Here is a 16,659-nt window from a genome sequence, read left to right on the forward strand (position 1 = left end):
TGAGCAGTAACATTATGACACTCTACCCAGGGTGACAGCTTGAGACTCTATCTCAAAAAAAAGGGAGGGGGGTGGTTCATATTGTGATATGGAACCAAGAGTATTTTTAAGTGAGAAAAGGGGCAAATTTTATTAAAAACTACCATTTGGCTCCCTGCTTCTACAGTTTTTCCTTTCTAAACCCCTAGGACAGTGGTTCTCAACCCATGGGTCCTGTATATATACAGGAACTATATATATTAAAGGGTTGCGGCATTGGGAAGGTTGAGAACCACTGCTCTAGAAGAAGACAAGAGATCAGAATGGTGTGTACCTCACAGAACGTACATAAGAGCTGCTAGCCCTCCTGTCACAGTATGATCCACTCTATGCCATGCTTTATGCCAAGAACTCTAGAGATAGTGCAGTGAGCAGAGCCAGCGTGGCAGAACCACATGTTTGCTGGCCTTGGAAGCTAGCCTTGGCCTCATCTCCCCCTGGGAATATGCAGTCATTCATTTAACAAACAGTGGCTGAATGCCACTCCCGTACACAAGCAAGACGCGGAGAAAATAGCGAACCACAGGCCAGCCTTCTTTTGCCTAATACATTGTATCACATGGTGACTTTTCCTACTCCGTTGTTACATGTAATATTTACTGTACAAGTTATTTTATTATTTAGAAAGGATTATATGGTTTACTGTAAACTTAATACTACTTAAAATATGAAAGAACTGGTAGCAACATGTATCAGAAGCACAGCATTCCTGCTGTATGAAAAGAGCTTTAGTACAAAAAAAACCGAAGCTTTAGTACCAGAAGAAATGTAGCAGCTAGATTCTAGCTCATCAGAAAACAGTAAATCTAAATTTTTCTGGAATAAAATGCAGTTAATAATTTGGCTAAATTTTTTTATTGAATTTGATTTTATTGTTCTCTACAAATACTGAGGTAAAAGGATTGTATGATAGATTATAAATTGGAAGCATATTCCGTTAATTTTTTTAACAGGATTCTTGGGATGGACAGCACATTCCAGTACTTTTCTCCATTTTTTGTGGTTTATTGGTGGCAGTGTCTTATCATCTCAGTCGACAAAGCAGTGATCCATCTGTACTTTTGTAAGTAAAATCAATTGTTATTGGGTTAAAGAAATGTAAATAAGTTGGCATTTTTTTCACATAGCTTCTAAGTTATTTTAATGCCTTTCCAAAGTGCTTGCTATTAACCTAATTTATATTAGATTCCAAAATGTATTAATTTTGGGTCATTCTGACCATGTTGGCTGACAGTGTGTGCTAGTTTTTCTCTCCCAAATATTAAAACTATTTTTAATAAAAATATTTCACTATATGTTTATTTATGATATCTTAAAACATTTTAAATTTATCATTTGTTAATGATTAAATATATTTGGATCACTTGGTTTTCTATTTTTATTTGCCATTTGAATTACTGGTTTTCAGATTATGTATCTGTTTTTTAGTAATTATTTTCTCTCAATTTTTTTAATGTAAAGTTCTTTAGTGCAATCCAAGATTTTTCCACAAACAGAAGAGAAAAATCCAGAAGACCCTCTATCTGAAGTAAAAGATCCATTACCTGAAAAACTGAGAAATTCTGTTGTAAGTTTCAGCTTTGGGAGTCACCAAAAAGACTTATTTAAAATTTAGACACTTGATCATATTATATAATGAATACTTTTTAGAAATCTTTAGTAATTGGGGGAAAGGGTAAAGTTATATTTAATAGGATCTGTTGTATGTTATTGATTGCGTTCAACACATGATTTCAAATATTAACATGTAAAAATGCTTATTCCTCAAACTTGGCTTCTCTGTAGAACAATATGCTAAACATTTATTTTTAGGTAAGGTGAAATTAAGTAATTTTAATCATCATAGAATTTTTATTCCTCGTGAGTTGAGACTAGTATCTGAAAGATCAGTATCAACATGATTAGATTTATTTTGTTGCTGTTCTTGTTGATAAAAAATTATGTCCTTACAAGTCACTTACTAGTCTTTTAGAATGTTTTATTTCTCAAGAGCAGTCTGGAAACTTTATATGCTTCCCAGGTTGAATAGAGAAAATAGTAACCTGTATTAATTTATTATAGTTAAGTAAATGCAGTAATTTAAAAATTTTTCTAATTTGATGAAATATAAATTTGCCTGCATTCTTTTAGTAATTGTTTGAAAAATGAATTTTATAGATATCCTGTCTGTTTTATGGAAGAAAATATAAAACATTCTTATCTCAGTTTTATTTTAGATTATTTTCATTTGTAAGAGGCTAAATTTATATAAGTATTGAATTAGAAATAACAATTACTTTCAGTGAACTTGAGCCATTTACATATTCTTTAGAAAACTATAAAACTACACAACTACTACAAGATATAATTTAAACAAACTTTCTTTCTGACTTCAGTTTCCATGTTAGCAAAGCATATTTCATGTTAAGTGTAGGTGGATATTCTGAATCTAGCTTACAAACAAAAATCTAATGGGTCACCTGGTAACAAAGATACTGAGGTTTCTGGTTTTTACTTTAACCACTGAAAGAACTAAAATCTAGTAGGTAAAATATGGCATCTGTATGCAGTGTTAACGTTTCAAAAGACCAGTGAAAACGTGACTTATCCAGAGGGTTATAGCCCTGGATCTGAAGGGATATGCTCCTATAAATGGCACAGTGGCCAACCACAGTGGCCCATGTCCATGGTCCCATCTACTTGGGAGGCTGAAGCAGAAGGATCAGGAATCCTTGAGCTCAGGAATTCTGGCCTATAACATGCTGTGGCCATGCTTGTGAATAGCTATGGCACTCCAGCCTGTGCACATAGTGAGACCTGGTCTCAAAAAAGAAAAAATCTAAAAAATGTTATGGCAACTTATTACTTCCTTTTCCTCTGGGGAATAAAAATCTTCATTTCATTGCAATAGGTCATGCAGCTAGCAGAAATAGAGAAGTTGTTTAGTTTCCTTCATACTACAGTATAGTACCAGAATGTGAGGAAATTGAGGAAGTAAATAAGATTTATTATAGCTAATTAATATGTCTAAGAAATATCTAGAACTTTAAGGAATATCAATGAAAAATTATTTCTTAAACTTTGCTACTTGGGAATGAAGGAAAGGTTTTTTTTTTAAATTTTTAATGTAATTGTTTGATATTTCTTTTTTTTTCTCTTCAACAGAGTGAGCGTTTACAGTCTGACCTAGTAGTATGCATTGTAATTGGTGTGCTGTACTTTGCTATACATGTGAGCACAGTCTTTACAGCATTGCAGGTAAGGGATAATTTTGTTCTTTTAATAGAGAGAAAGTATAGTCTTGCGCTATATAACATTTTAGTCAACAATAGACTGGATGGGGGCAGCGCCTGTGGCTCAAGGAGTAGGGCGCCAGCCCCATATGCCAGAGGTGGGGGGTTCAAACTGCAAACAAACTGCAAAAAAAACCCCCCAAAAAACAATAGAATAGACTGGATGTCTGACGGTGTCCCATAATACTGTAATGGAACTGTCTTATATGTGTACCATTTTTATTATGCCATACTTTTACTGTGCCTTTTCTATGTTTAGATACACAGATACAGTAGAACCTCTGTAAATTGACCACCCAAGGGACTGAAACAAACCAGTCAATATATAAAGGGGGTCGGCATGAGGAACTAGGTCTATTGTATTGATACACACATGTGGTGCACCTCCAGTGTTTGGAAATTAGGTCATTTCAAGTAGGTGGCCAGTATGGAGGTCCTGCTGTACTTACCATAATGTTACAGTTGCCCGCAGTATTCAGTACAGTAACACATTGTACACGTTTGTAGCCTATGAGCAATAGCCTGTACCATACAGCTAGGTTTGTAGTAGGCTACACTGTCTAGGCTTATGTAATTACACTGTTTTTGATGATTGTGCAATGATGAAATCATCTAACAGAGTCTCATAATGGATCCCGTTGCTGAGTGTTTGGACTAATTTCTAATCTGATCGTAATGTTTGTCTGTAAGTGCTGAAATATGTGACTTTTTATTTGGTTTTAATAAAGAAAAATTTATTTCCTCATGGTTCCCTTGGCCATGAATCTGAAAGTGGCTTATCGGGATGCTTCTGGCTCAGGATCTTCTGTGATGCTGCAGTCATTCATTAGTTGCAAACCTCGGTTCCTTCTGACTGTGGCCATGGACAGACCTCAGTTCTCCTTAGTGGTCTTCACCATGCGCCACTTGAGTGATGGCGACTTTCTACCAAAGCAAGTGATGCTTGAGAGAGAAAGCCCAAGACAGAAGCTGCACCACTTACCACCTGATACTGGAAGTGACATGCCTATACTTCTTCCAGATTTTGCAGGTTATTTAGATCAACCCTGGTACATTGTGGGAAGAGAATATACCTGGGTGCAAATGCCAAGAGGCCAAGACCATGGGACCATTTTAGAGGACCACCATGGCTCAGCCTCTGGCCTTCGTGACATCTTCCCATATTCAAAATGCATTTATCCCCCATAAAATCCTAAAAGTTTCCAGTACAATTAGAGGTCTAAAACCTTATCATCTAAAGGCTCAGAAATGGGTGAAGCTTCTCAGATGTTCCTCCCTAGTGCGGTTTCTCAAGAACAATCCCTGTCATCTGTAGGTGTGCAGTCCTCAGGTTTATGCCCTCCGTTCTTTTGTGTAGATCAGGGGTGTCCAACCTTTTCTTCTCTACTACATGTTGGAAGTAGAGTTGTCTCAGACCAGACAGTAAATACACAAACACTGACAAAAGCTGACGAGCAAAAATGGGTTCATGTGTAATTCTTATGATATCTAGTACCACAGATAAGCAAAATACAAGTTTTCTTTTGGGTACACTGTCTGTTCTGATGAACTCTAGCTGCCTTGGTTTCCCCAGACTTTCAGCTCCATCTCCTTAGTTCTGAGAGGACCCAGTCTTATGGGGTTCTCCCTCCCTGAGCTGCAGCCTGGAAGTGCCCGGGCAGTATGCTGAGACAGTCCCAGTGCTCACCTCACTTTTTTCCTTTCCTTCAGGTTTGATGATTTAGTCCCTTATTTCTCATCTGTGCAAATCACTGGGTCGTGTATTTTATGTTCTGTTCAGTTCTTTCATGTGGGAGGTTAATTCCCTGTTACTCCGTTTTTTCAGAAACAAAAATCTAATTTAATTTTATTTAATATTTTCACCAGTTTTGTGTTTCTTCCAGTTTGAACTATTAATTTCCGAGTACTTTCAAAGTGAATAAGTTCTGGTAGGTCTTCAGGGTGCAGGAAGAGGTTTCTTCATGTGCAAGAGGTTCCAGAGATTCTAAATAAATGGCTTAATTTGAATATTTAAAGAGCTGGCACTTCATTCCCTCTTTTATGAATTAGTCATACATAAGAATTCTCTTTTAATAGTATACCGTGCAAAGGAACAAAAAAGGAGACTTCTTTCTCATTCCATTCTGCTTTTCTCTCATGCTTAGTTTTAATTTTATTTAAATTTTTAAATTTTATTTAAATTTATTTAATTTTATTTTTTAATTTTATTTATTTACTTATTTATTTTTTGAGAGACAGAGTCTCAAGTTGGGTAGAATGCCGTGGTGTCATAGCTCGTAGCAACCTCCAACTCTTGGGCTCAAGCTACCTTCTTGCCTCAGTTTTTTTCTGTTCTTAGTACAGACAGGGTCTTCTTTTTTGCTCAGGCTGGTCTTGAACTCATGAGCTCAAGCAATCCACCACCTCAGCCTCCCAGAGTTCTAGGATTACAGGCGTGAGCCACTGTGCCCAGCCTTTAAATTTAATTTTTTTTAAAGTTGGGGTATAATTATAATACATATTTATGGGTTACATGTGTATTTTGAAACAATGGAACATATGAAATCTTCTAGCTATTTTGAAATATAGTATAATTAATTGTTAACTATAATTTCTCTACTATCAAATGCTAGAGTTAATTCCTTCTGTGTAACTGCATTTGAGTACCTGTTAACCAACGTTTTGTCGTATCCTCTGCCCTTTAAGCCTCTGATAATCAGCATTCTACTCTATGCTCTCTACCTCTGTCTGTGTGGGAGAAACCTCACGTAATGGCCTCCAGTCCATCCATGTTTCTGCAAATGACATGATTTTATTCTTTTTTATGCCTAAATAATATTCTCTTGCTTGTATAGACCACATTTCTTTGTCTATTCATCTGTTGATGGACACTGTGTTGAACAGGAGTGATGAAAGTGGGCATCCTTGTCCTGTTCGTGCTCTTAGAGAAAAGGCTTTCAGCTTTTTTCCATTCAGTATGATGTTGGCTGTGGATTAATCATAGGTGGCCTCTATTATATTGAAGTGTGTTCTTTCTGGGATGAATTTTTTGAGGATTTTTATCATGAGAGGATGTTGAATTTTATCAAATGCACTTTCTGCATCTGTTGAGATGATTGTATGGTTTTGTCCTTCATTCTACTGATATGAAATATCGTGTTTATTGATTTGCATATGCTGAGCCATTCTTGCGTGCTTGGGATAAATCTCACCTGATCACAGTGAGTTACCTTTGTGATGTGTGGCTGGATTTGGTTTGCTGGTGTTTTATTGAGGATCCTTTGGTCTTCATTCACCAGGTATAATGTGTTATAGTTTTTGTTTTTGTTGTGACATTGTCAGGTTTTGGTAGCTGGGTAACACGGGCTTTATAGAATGAGATAGGAAGATGTCCCCTCCTCTTCTATTTTATGGCATAGGTTTGGTAGAATTCAGCAGTAAAGCCATCTGGTCCTCAGCTTTTCTTTGTTGGGATACTTTTTTTTTTTTAATTTTTATTTATTTATTTATTTGCAGTTTTTAACCGGGGCAAGGTTTGAACCCACCACCTCCAGGATATGGGGCCGGTACCCTACTCCTTGAGCCACAGGCACTGCCCCTGTTGGGAGACTTTTGATTACCATTTCAATATTGTTACTTGCTATTAGTTTATCGGTGTTTTCTCCTTCTTCCTGGTTTCAATTTGATAGATTGTTTGTGTCCAAGAATGTAATCACTTCCTCAAGGTTTTCCAGTTGATTAGCATATAATCGTCTCTTAAGATCCTTTGTAATTCTGTGCTATCAGTTGTAATGTCTCCTTTTTTATTTCTGATTTCATTTATGTGGGTTTTTTTCTTTTTTTCTTAGCCTAGCTAGGGCTTTATTAAATTTGTTCATAATTTCAAAAACAAAACCCAACTCTTTGTTTCACTGATCCTTTTATTGTTTTGTTAGTCTTTGTTTTTCTTTAGTTCTCTTCTGATTGTTCCTTCTACTGCTTTTGGGTTTGGTTTGTTCTTGATCTTCTTGTTCTTTGAGGTACATTGTTTGGTTGTTTATTGGAAATCTTTTTGCTTTTTTGATGTGGCATTTATTACTATAACCATCCCCCTTAGTGCTGCTTTGGTTGTGCCCCATAGACTTTGACTGTGTTTACGTTTTCTTCTTAACATAACTGTTTTGATGTTCTTACTAGTTTTTTCATTGACTCAACATTCATTCAGCAGCACATCATTTATGTTCCGTGTATTCTTACAGTTTCTAAAATTCCTCTTATTACTGATTTCTAACTTTTTTCCATTATGGTCTAAAAAGATATTTGATATGCCTTTTAAAAAAAAAAATTGTTGAGACGTGTGGCCTAACATATGGTCTGTCTTGGAGAACGTTCCATGTGCTGATGAGAAGAATCTGTATTCTGTAGCTTGTGGATGAAAGACCCTGTAAATGACTTCCTGGTACATTTGCTCTGTAGAGCAAACTAAGTCTGAAGTCATTTTGTTACTTTTCTTTCTAGTTGATGTGTCAGTGCTGAAATTGGAGCGTGAAGTTGCCAACTGTTATTTTATCTTTAATATTTGCTTTATATGTCTGTGTGTTCTATGTACAGTTGCCACATCCTCCTGCTGAATGGATCTCTTTATTATTATATGATGACCCTCTTTGTCTCTTTTTATTTCTTTTCTACTTGAAATCTGTTTTGTCTGATGTAAATATAGCTACTTCTGTACACTTTTGGTTTCTGTTTACATAATTATTTTTTTCATTTCTTCGCTTTCAGTCTCTGTTTTTAGAGATGAAGTGAGCTTCCTAAAGGCAGCATATATTTGCATCTTTTGTTAAGAAATCCATTTAGCCAGTCTATATGCTCTGTGGGAAACTTAAACATTTAACTTCTTGTAGAGTAATGATGAATTCCCTCAGTTTCTGCCTATCTGAGAAAGACTTTATTTCTTCATCATTACTGATGGATAACTTTTCTGGGCATGGTATTCTGACTGCCATTTTTTTTATCTTTTAATACTTTCAACACATCACCCCATCATCTCCCAGTTTGTAAGGTTTCTACTGAAAAATCCACTGATTTCTAAGGTGGTAATTGGTGTCAGTGGTGTTTGGGAGCGCCCCAGTAGTTTAGGCTGTGCTTATTAATAGAGACAGTGGCAAGGCTTTGCTCAAGTCGGGGATGCCACTGGTGGGTGTGGCAGGCTGGGTGTGCTCATCCTCAGACTCCTGGGCAGCATCCAGGAGCACTGGTGGTGTTGGCTCCTTCATAGTCGCAAACCAGTGGTCTCTGCCCTATGTACTTGCGCAGGTGTGCACCAGGCTTCTAGGCCTTGTTATAATTGGTGATATAGCTGAGGAAGGAGCATATGACCTTCCTGGGAAGCATGAGGGGTGGCAGGAAAGAGGCCGGGTTCTTGGCAGATGTGATGTGTTCACCGGTGATAGCCACGGATGACCCACCTCAGTGACCATGGCTGGTGACTCTAGTGTGCCTGGGCCTCCACTCTTTTGGTCAGACATGTAGCTGTGTGCTGAGCCATATTCTTTGAACCAGTGTATGCAGCTGGCTGCTCTAGGCACACCCTAGCTTTGACCACATCCTTTGTCTTTACTATTTAAAATAGTTAATGCATTGCTCTGAATGTCATACAGAACAGTCTTATAGTAGAAAGCAGTATGACTCAGGTCACTCTCAATATACAGTAGAGGGAGACACCAGAGAAAGTAGTTAATGCATGTCAAAGTATCTATGATACATGAATAGGCACTAACTTTCAAAGCTGACTTAATTAGAAAAAATTACATAACATAGAAATGTTAACTATAGAAAATGTTTGGGTTTTAGATTCTAAAATTCTCTTTGCTCTTCATTGTCAAATGAGCTGACAGAATTGAAATTCTGAGAGTCTCAAAATCATTCCTAAGTTTTTCAACTTTATGTATTTTTTTTTTTAGCCTGCTCTCAAGTATGTGCTGTATGCCTTGGTTGGCTTTGTGGGGTTTGTAACCCATTACGTCCTGCCTCAAGTTAGAAAACAGCTACCGTGGCACTGTTTCTCTCATCCCCTGCTGAAGACAGTGGAGTATAACCAGTATGAAGTTCGAAGTAAGTATTTCATTAACACTCTTCTTTTTAATACTATGACTTTTCTCCCTTACTCTGCTGATAGGTAACTGAGTTATGTATCATCAGAAATACTTTGGTGTATATATGTGTGTGTATGTTTTGTTTGTTTGAGTCTTACTATGTTGCCCTTGGTAGAGTGCTACGGCATCACAGCCCAGCAACTGGAACCACAGGCACCTGCCACAACGCCCGGCCATTTTTTTGTTTTTGTTGTTGTTGTCACTGTTGTTTAGCAAGCCCAGGCTAGGTTTGAACCTGCCAGCCCTGGTGTGTGTAGCCAGCACCCTAACCACTGAGCCACGGGCACCAAGCCGCGTGTGTTTCAGTCTGTTAATGAATCCAATGTCTTGCATGATGCTTTAACTTCAGCTGAACTATAAACATTAGTGCTACAATGCCAGTTTTCTACAGAAGAAACTTACTTCTTCCTTCACTAAATTGTTCTTCACAGATCTGTCATTGACGATGACTCGTGTGTGTCCGTGACTTCTCTGTTGTGTCCCTCCTCTTCCCCCCAATAAGACTTTTTTCCTCTTATTTTCTTTCCCTTTTTTTTTGCCATATACAGGCAACCCAATCCTGAGGCCTCTATTTGAAGTATTTTCAGGACAGGGAGAAAAGAAAGGACTTTTCTCGTGTTTCTGACAGAGACAGTATACCACAGAGCTGTATACGAGAGTTGATAAAGTGCAGAAGTTAAAACATTTTGTAATTGCTATTATTAGTTTAGATTGGGGATTAAAGTACAAAATGACCCAAAAAGAGATAAAAGGCCAGTCTGCTTGGCAAGCTTCTTCCTTGCCACTGCAAACACTGACTTTTCTTGGCTGGGCACAGTGGCTCAGGGCTGTAATCATAGCACTCTGGGAGGCCAAGGTGGAGGATCCCTTGAACTCAGGAGTTCAAGTCCAGCCTGAGCAAGAATAAGACCCCGTCTTTACTAAAAATAGAAAGGGCATAGTGGCAGGTGCCTGTAGTCCCAGCTACGCAAAAGGCTGTAGCAAGAGGATCACTTGAACTAGGAGTCTGAGGTTACTATGAGCTAGGCTGAGCACTCTAGCCGAGGCAGAGACTCTGTCGCAACTAACAGCCCTGACTTTCTTTCCTATTGTTAAAAGTATTCGGTTCTTGTTCATTGGCCCCATGACCCATAATATACTATTCTTCCTCATTTGAAGAAATACTAAAAGTTCTGTGTCATCATTTATTATGTACTAGTGATTAAATAAGCCAATTTTTTTCCTTCAGACTTTTACTGCAGTTAGTGAATTATTATAAAGAGAGTAAATTACTCAATTATTTGAAGGTGAATTAATTATCTTAGAGAACTCTGAAGTCTTTGAAAGCTGTCTGTACCAAACTTGACTTTATAAAGCAAATTTCCTGGGCCTTTTGGTGAAATTGATTGGAATGTCATGTTTACCATAACCTTGATCACCAGTTTAATCTTGGAGAGATAAATAAACCGTAGTTTGTAGGTTTCAGTAATAACTCTGTGTAGACCTTTTACAAAATTGGTGCACGTTTTATTAAAAACAAAAGACATGAAAACTGTGTAAGAGTATGTACTCGCCCCTCTCTATTAGCCGTGAAATAACACAGGATGAGATTATTTTTGATGGTGAACAATTACAACTGCTTTCATATACAGGGTGGCCATAAAGTTAATGTGCAATTTAAAGTAATAAGTATAAGTAAAATAATAAGTATAAGTAATAGTAAGTATATCTAGTTTTTTTTTTTAAAGAACAGAAATTTTCATTAAATTATTGATTGTATTTTTTCTTTATTTTTGATTTTAACAACATGTAATCTAAAATCAAATTTTGAATCACCATAACTTTTTGGACTTGTTAATAGTACTAGGTCATAACAAAGTTGATTTTCTTTCATGGTACTGATTTTCATTACAGAACTTCCAAAAGAACTTCTAGATAGACAATTGTTTTCAAATGGCCATTAAAACCATGTTTTAATAACTAAGAAAATGACATGAAGGCTATGTTAACCAGTTTGATGAAAATATTTCAAATTATATATGAAAACACCACACTGTACCCCAGAATTGCATTAATGTACATAGTTATCATTTAATAAATAAATAAAAATAAAATGTATATCCAGAATGAAAAAAAAAAAAAAACATGTTTTAACTGTTTTATTTTATGGCACTTTCCCCAATGAAATAATACTGAAATATTTGAAAAAAATTTATTGGCAATGAAAATGACTTTTATTAAGTCTGTGAATTCAAGTAATAGCATTTTTTTTTTTTGAGACAGAATCTCACTTTTTTGCCCTCAGTAGAATGCCGTAGCATCATAGCTCACAACAATCTCAAACTCCTGGGCTCAAGTGATGCTCTTGTCTCAGCCTCCCAAGTAGCTGGGATTACAGGCGCCCACCACAATGCCTGGCTTTTTTTAGAGATGGGGTCTTGCTCTTACTCGGGCTGGTCTCCAATCCACAAGCTCAGCAATCCACCTGTCTAAACCTCCCAGAGTGCTAGAATTACAGATGTGAGCCACCATGCCCAGTCAATAGCATATTTTTATATTGGTTCTGAGATAGTATATCATATATATCATATATATGTATATGCATCTATGTACATATGTCATAGCATTTTTAAAACAAAGTATTTAGTAGATCATTTATTTGGGGGGAAGGAAGCCATCTAATAATCCATATCCTTTTTTCCATAAGCTTATAAGCATAAGTGAATAAAAGTTGTAGTTAAGAATTGAGCTTTCAAGAATTAAAGTTTAAAATGAAACTCATCTAAATATAAGTCATGTCTAAGTTGCAAATTTTTAAGTGTTGCAGAGCTCATGGAAGTTGACTAAGTACTAGAGTTTTTTACATTTGTATTTGTGATATAGAACTAAGTTTAAGTTGTAAGATTTTCCTTTCTTACCACATTTCCTAAACTACTTTATATGTTCAATGACATGCGGTAACTTGTATTTCCCTTTTAGATGCAGCCACTATGATGTGGTTTGAGAAGCTTCATGTGTGGCTTCTTTTTGTGGAGAAGAATATCATCTACCCATTGATTGTTCTCAATGAACTTAGTAGCAGTGCAGAGAAAATTGCAAGTCCAAAGAAGTTGGATACAGAGTAAGTCCAATAATTCTGTAACCTAAGCTTGACTATTAGGAGCTGTCAAAAACAGTGTTTTAAGTTATTGGTCAAGTATCAAGTAATTATTGAGTCTCACTTTGACAAGGCCACTGTGAGATTAAAAATATAGATGAGTTTTTTTGTCTTTGTCTTGCCTTTGTTAAACTCCTGTTTCTGCCATGGGCATGTTCACTACTGTAGACATTGCTAACTGATATTTTATGAGAGAATATTTATTTAGTAAGGTTAATTTTTAATATGATATGGCAACTTTGAGAGATGGCTATATCTTATAGCATGCAGGTGATGACTTGCCTCCGTGGTCGTTCTGTAGGACTGCCCACTAGAGTATGTGCATGTTGTTGACAGAGTGTTAACATATGTTTTTCTTACTCTAAATGCAATTAATGTTAAGGCAATAAAAATATTGAGAAATTAGAGAAGCAGATGTCAGAATTACAATACTGTTTGTTTTAAAACTTGTTTATTCGTATTAGTGATAATCATCCTCATACAATAAAAGGGAATATTACACTACACAGATTCCTTCAGGATCTGATTTGCTTACCTATACACATCATTTTTAGGAGCTTAAATTTGATCTTTATATTTGTAAAGTTAGTTCTTGAAGTTAGTGAATTTGCTACTGTTTCCAGTCATGAGTAGATGACTTGTGCCTTCTTTCTGTCACAGATTAGGTGCTTTAATGATCACCATTGCCGGCTTGAAGTTGCTGCGATCCTCGTTCAGCAGCCCCACATATCAGTATGTCACAGTCATCTTTACTGTGCTCTTTTTCAAATTTGACTATGAAGCTTTTTCAGAAACCATGCTGTTGGATCTCTTCTTCATGTCTATACTCTTCCACAAGGTAACTTGTCATTGAAAGGAACATCCTTACCTAGAAAAACGGTCTCCCTACTTAATATGCTTTTTAATGAGGATTATGCTTACATTTCATATGATGTATTATCATCTAAGGAAATTATATCTCTCTTCAACCAGGAGCATGTTAGAATCCCTAAATAATGCTAGTCACTGTGATATGTGAAAGATAGATTTCTTGCTAGAGCTAGGAAGATGAAGTTAAGTTCCATAGAAAAATTAGAAAACATTAATAAGTGTATCTTCCAAATGGGGTATAGTTTTGAATAATACTAGAAACAGAATAGGTAATAATTGAATTGGGCTACAGGCTACTGGATAGATGGAGGGAGCAAATTATAGCTGAGGATGATAATCTGATAGCTGAATAAAGACAGTAGATGCTGAGGACATTTTGGCCAGTTGGCAGCAATCAGAAATTGCTTGATGTAACATTTGAAGAATACGCTGAAGTTTAGAGAATGCTTCAAAACTGTGTGACCCACCCCCAAAATAGAGGTTCTTAGGCCTTTTAAAAATTAGATCGTATGGGTGGCGCCTGTGGCTCAAAGGAGTAGGGCGCCGGCCCCATATGTCAGAGGTGGCGGATTCAAACCCAGCGCCGGCCAAAAACTGCAAAAAAAAAAAAAGAGATGTGAAACACTGCCTTTCTAAGTGAAATAGTTTGTATAGTCAGATGATTTGTAAATTAAATAGCAATTAGATTTCTTGTTAACACTGACCACAGGCAAAGGACTTTGACATATATTATCCCATTTGATAGGGAACTCAGAGCTGAAGCAAATGAACAGCTACAAAACACAGTGAAAGTTCAATTTTAGGAAAGTTAGCCTGGTCAGCCACATTTGGGATGAATTGGGGAAGAGAAATCATAAAGGTATGGAGAACAGCTTAAGAGATTTTTGACAATAATTCAGATTTGATAGAGCTCCAACTCTAGGATGGAAACAGTAAAAATGGAAAACCATTAACCTGAACAAGGTTTTATTGATAGTCATTGTCAGTATTGTGGTCCATAGCTTCTGAAATGTTTCAATATAATACTTACTTGTTCAACCACTAGTTTGTGTGCGTTTTTATCATTTATTTATTCTTCTGGTGAGTATGGTTATTAACCAAAGAGGAAGGCTGAAAGTTAATCAGAGAAATGATTTGTATTAAAAAGCATGTAGTTTCTCACATGTTTAAATATTTAAAATGAAAATTATATTTCATCTTATTTTACTATTGGAAAAAAGTGAAAGTTATAGTAAAATATAAACTAAATCTTTGAAATATAGTTGCTACACTTAACTCTGCATTAGTTTGGGTTTTCTTAATATTTTCATTCATTAAATATTTTTCGAGAGCATACCATTTTCCAGAACTGTTCTAGAAAGTTTTACTACATCAGTGAACAAATCAAAGCTCTCTACCTAAGGAGTTTGCATTTTACATGATTGGCAGATAGAATTTAACGGTGATTATAAGCAAGTAATATTCAAGTGATCTCTTCAGATATATTTTTTATTCTAAGATACTGTTGTAAGGTAAACCATTGATTTAACTGCCTTTCAAGAAAAAATTAAATGTTTCATGTTTAGAATCTGAAGGGTTTTCTGAGTCACTGCTTCTAAGTGATATGACATTGTGGTGATACAAATGCTGCTTTTACTCACTGTGACCTTGATTACTTTAGTAGCAAGGATTGCCAGCATGATTTCAAGTCATGACAAAGAATACTGAGGTTCATCTGCATTTTCTGATTAGATGAAGTTTGATTTCTTTATTAAATTGGAAATTAAACAAATTCATTTGTTAATCAGCCAGAGTATTTTAAGAGATGAGGTATTTGTTGTCTAATCGTGGCACCAAATTATTCATAAGTTTCTGCTTTTAAGAGTCTAATCTGGTTTAAGTGTCTGACTTTGCCTTATCTAACATGCAGAGGCAATCTTGGACAAACACAGCAACTCCGTTTCTACACTGAAGACATGTTCAGCAACAATAACAGATCTAAACTTAAGTTTTTAAGGTTAAAATGTGGACTGTGTTTTTATTGATAATAATGGAGGTTGTGGACAGATGCCTAGAACATACAACTACATTTCTGTGCAAACAAAACAGTGACAATTATATTACCATTGCTGTTTTCACATTCCTTTTTGACATTGCATTTAAAACACACTCAATCTCCAAAGCACAAAAACTTGGGGAAAGTTATGTTAGAATAAATAAATATATGTGTTATTAAAGCTTCATGGACATGTAGATTTTTTTTTCAAGAACTGTTATTTTGCTGCTTCCTACCTTTGTTTTGCTTGTGGTACTGGTAATACGTGGCTAGTAGAGCACATAACATGTTTAAACAGAAGAAATGCAAATCCCTACGTCAGCTGTCTTTACTTAAAAATAATATCTTTACTGAGAAATAAATTTAGTGTTTTGGCAGTTGATGTATCTTTTCCTATTACGCAAATGGCAAATAATTTCAATGCCATTCCCCTCTAGGAAGAAAATACATTTTACAGGTTTTCCATTTCAGATTCAAGTATGTGATGGTAAGTTTTTTACAGATTTCTTTTTTCCTCCTACAGCTTTGGGAACTCCTTTATAAACTGCAGTTTGTGTATACTTACATCGCCCCATGGCAGATCACATGGGGTTCTGCTTTCCACGCTTTTGCTCAGCCCTTTGCAGTGCCCCGTATCCTTCTCAGTCAAGTTTCATAAGAATGAACAGTCATGCCCTTGTCAGACTGTCAGTTTGTAGGTATAACCTTTCACAGGCATGGAGTATAGTTAATTATATAATAAATCATCAAAAATTCATAGTCTTTTGAATCCACACCTAAACTGATTTTGATTGTGTGGCTTGTATTAACATCTGTGGCCTACAGATCATCTGAACATGAGAGAAAAGTATCAAAAGTTTTATAATTAAGTGAAGCTAATTTAAAATTTTATGTTTGTGTGTGTAAATATTAAAGTTCATTAATTTTTGATGTATATAAAGTGTGTATGGAAATAAAAGTACAAAACTTGAAAAATAATATGGTTATAAAAACTCTGTCCAAATTTTTCTATTGTTGTCATTTCTTAAAAATGTTTTCTCAGGCTTGGCACCTGTGGCTCAAGCGGCTAAGGCGTCAGCCACATACACCTGAGCTGGTGGGTTCAAATCCAGCCTGGGCCCACCAAACAACAATGATGGCTGCAACCAAAAAATAGCCAGGAGTTGTGGCAGGCGCCTGTAGTCCCAGCTACTT

The 16,659-nt window shown here is 36.1% G+C and overlaps 1 protein-coding gene across 1 annotated transcript in view; it reads left to right on the forward strand.

The window, feature by feature from the left end:
• The window catches only part of PCNX1 (pecanex homolog 1), a 186,752-nt gene that overhangs the window by 132,577 nt on the left and 37,516 nt on the right, over nucleotides 1–16,659 (forward strand). Inside the window, exons 17-23 of the mRNA XM_023507659.1 lie at nucleotides 993–1,102; nucleotides 1,501–1,606; nucleotides 3,184–3,276; nucleotides 9,233–9,383; nucleotides 12,383–12,524; nucleotides 13,221–13,398; nucleotides 15,989–16,097. Coding sequence (XP_023363427.1) covers nucleotides 993–1,102; nucleotides 1,501–1,606; nucleotides 3,184–3,276; nucleotides 9,233–9,383; nucleotides 12,383–12,524; nucleotides 13,221–13,398; nucleotides 15,989–16,097 — 889 coding nt within the window. The remainder of the gene's footprint in view (nucleotides 1–992; nucleotides 1,103–1,500; nucleotides 1,607–3,183; nucleotides 3,277–9,232; nucleotides 9,384–12,382; nucleotides 12,525–13,220; nucleotides 13,399–15,988; nucleotides 16,098–16,659) is intronic.

The sequence above is a fragment of the Otolemur garnettii genome, unplaced genomic scaffold (genome assembly GCF_000181295.1).
Source record: "Otolemur garnettii isolate 467f Iridium unplaced genomic scaffold, OtoGar3 scaffold00196, whole genome shotgun sequence".
NCBI lineage: Eukaryota > Metazoa > Chordata > Mammalia > Primates > Galagidae > Otolemur > Otolemur garnettii.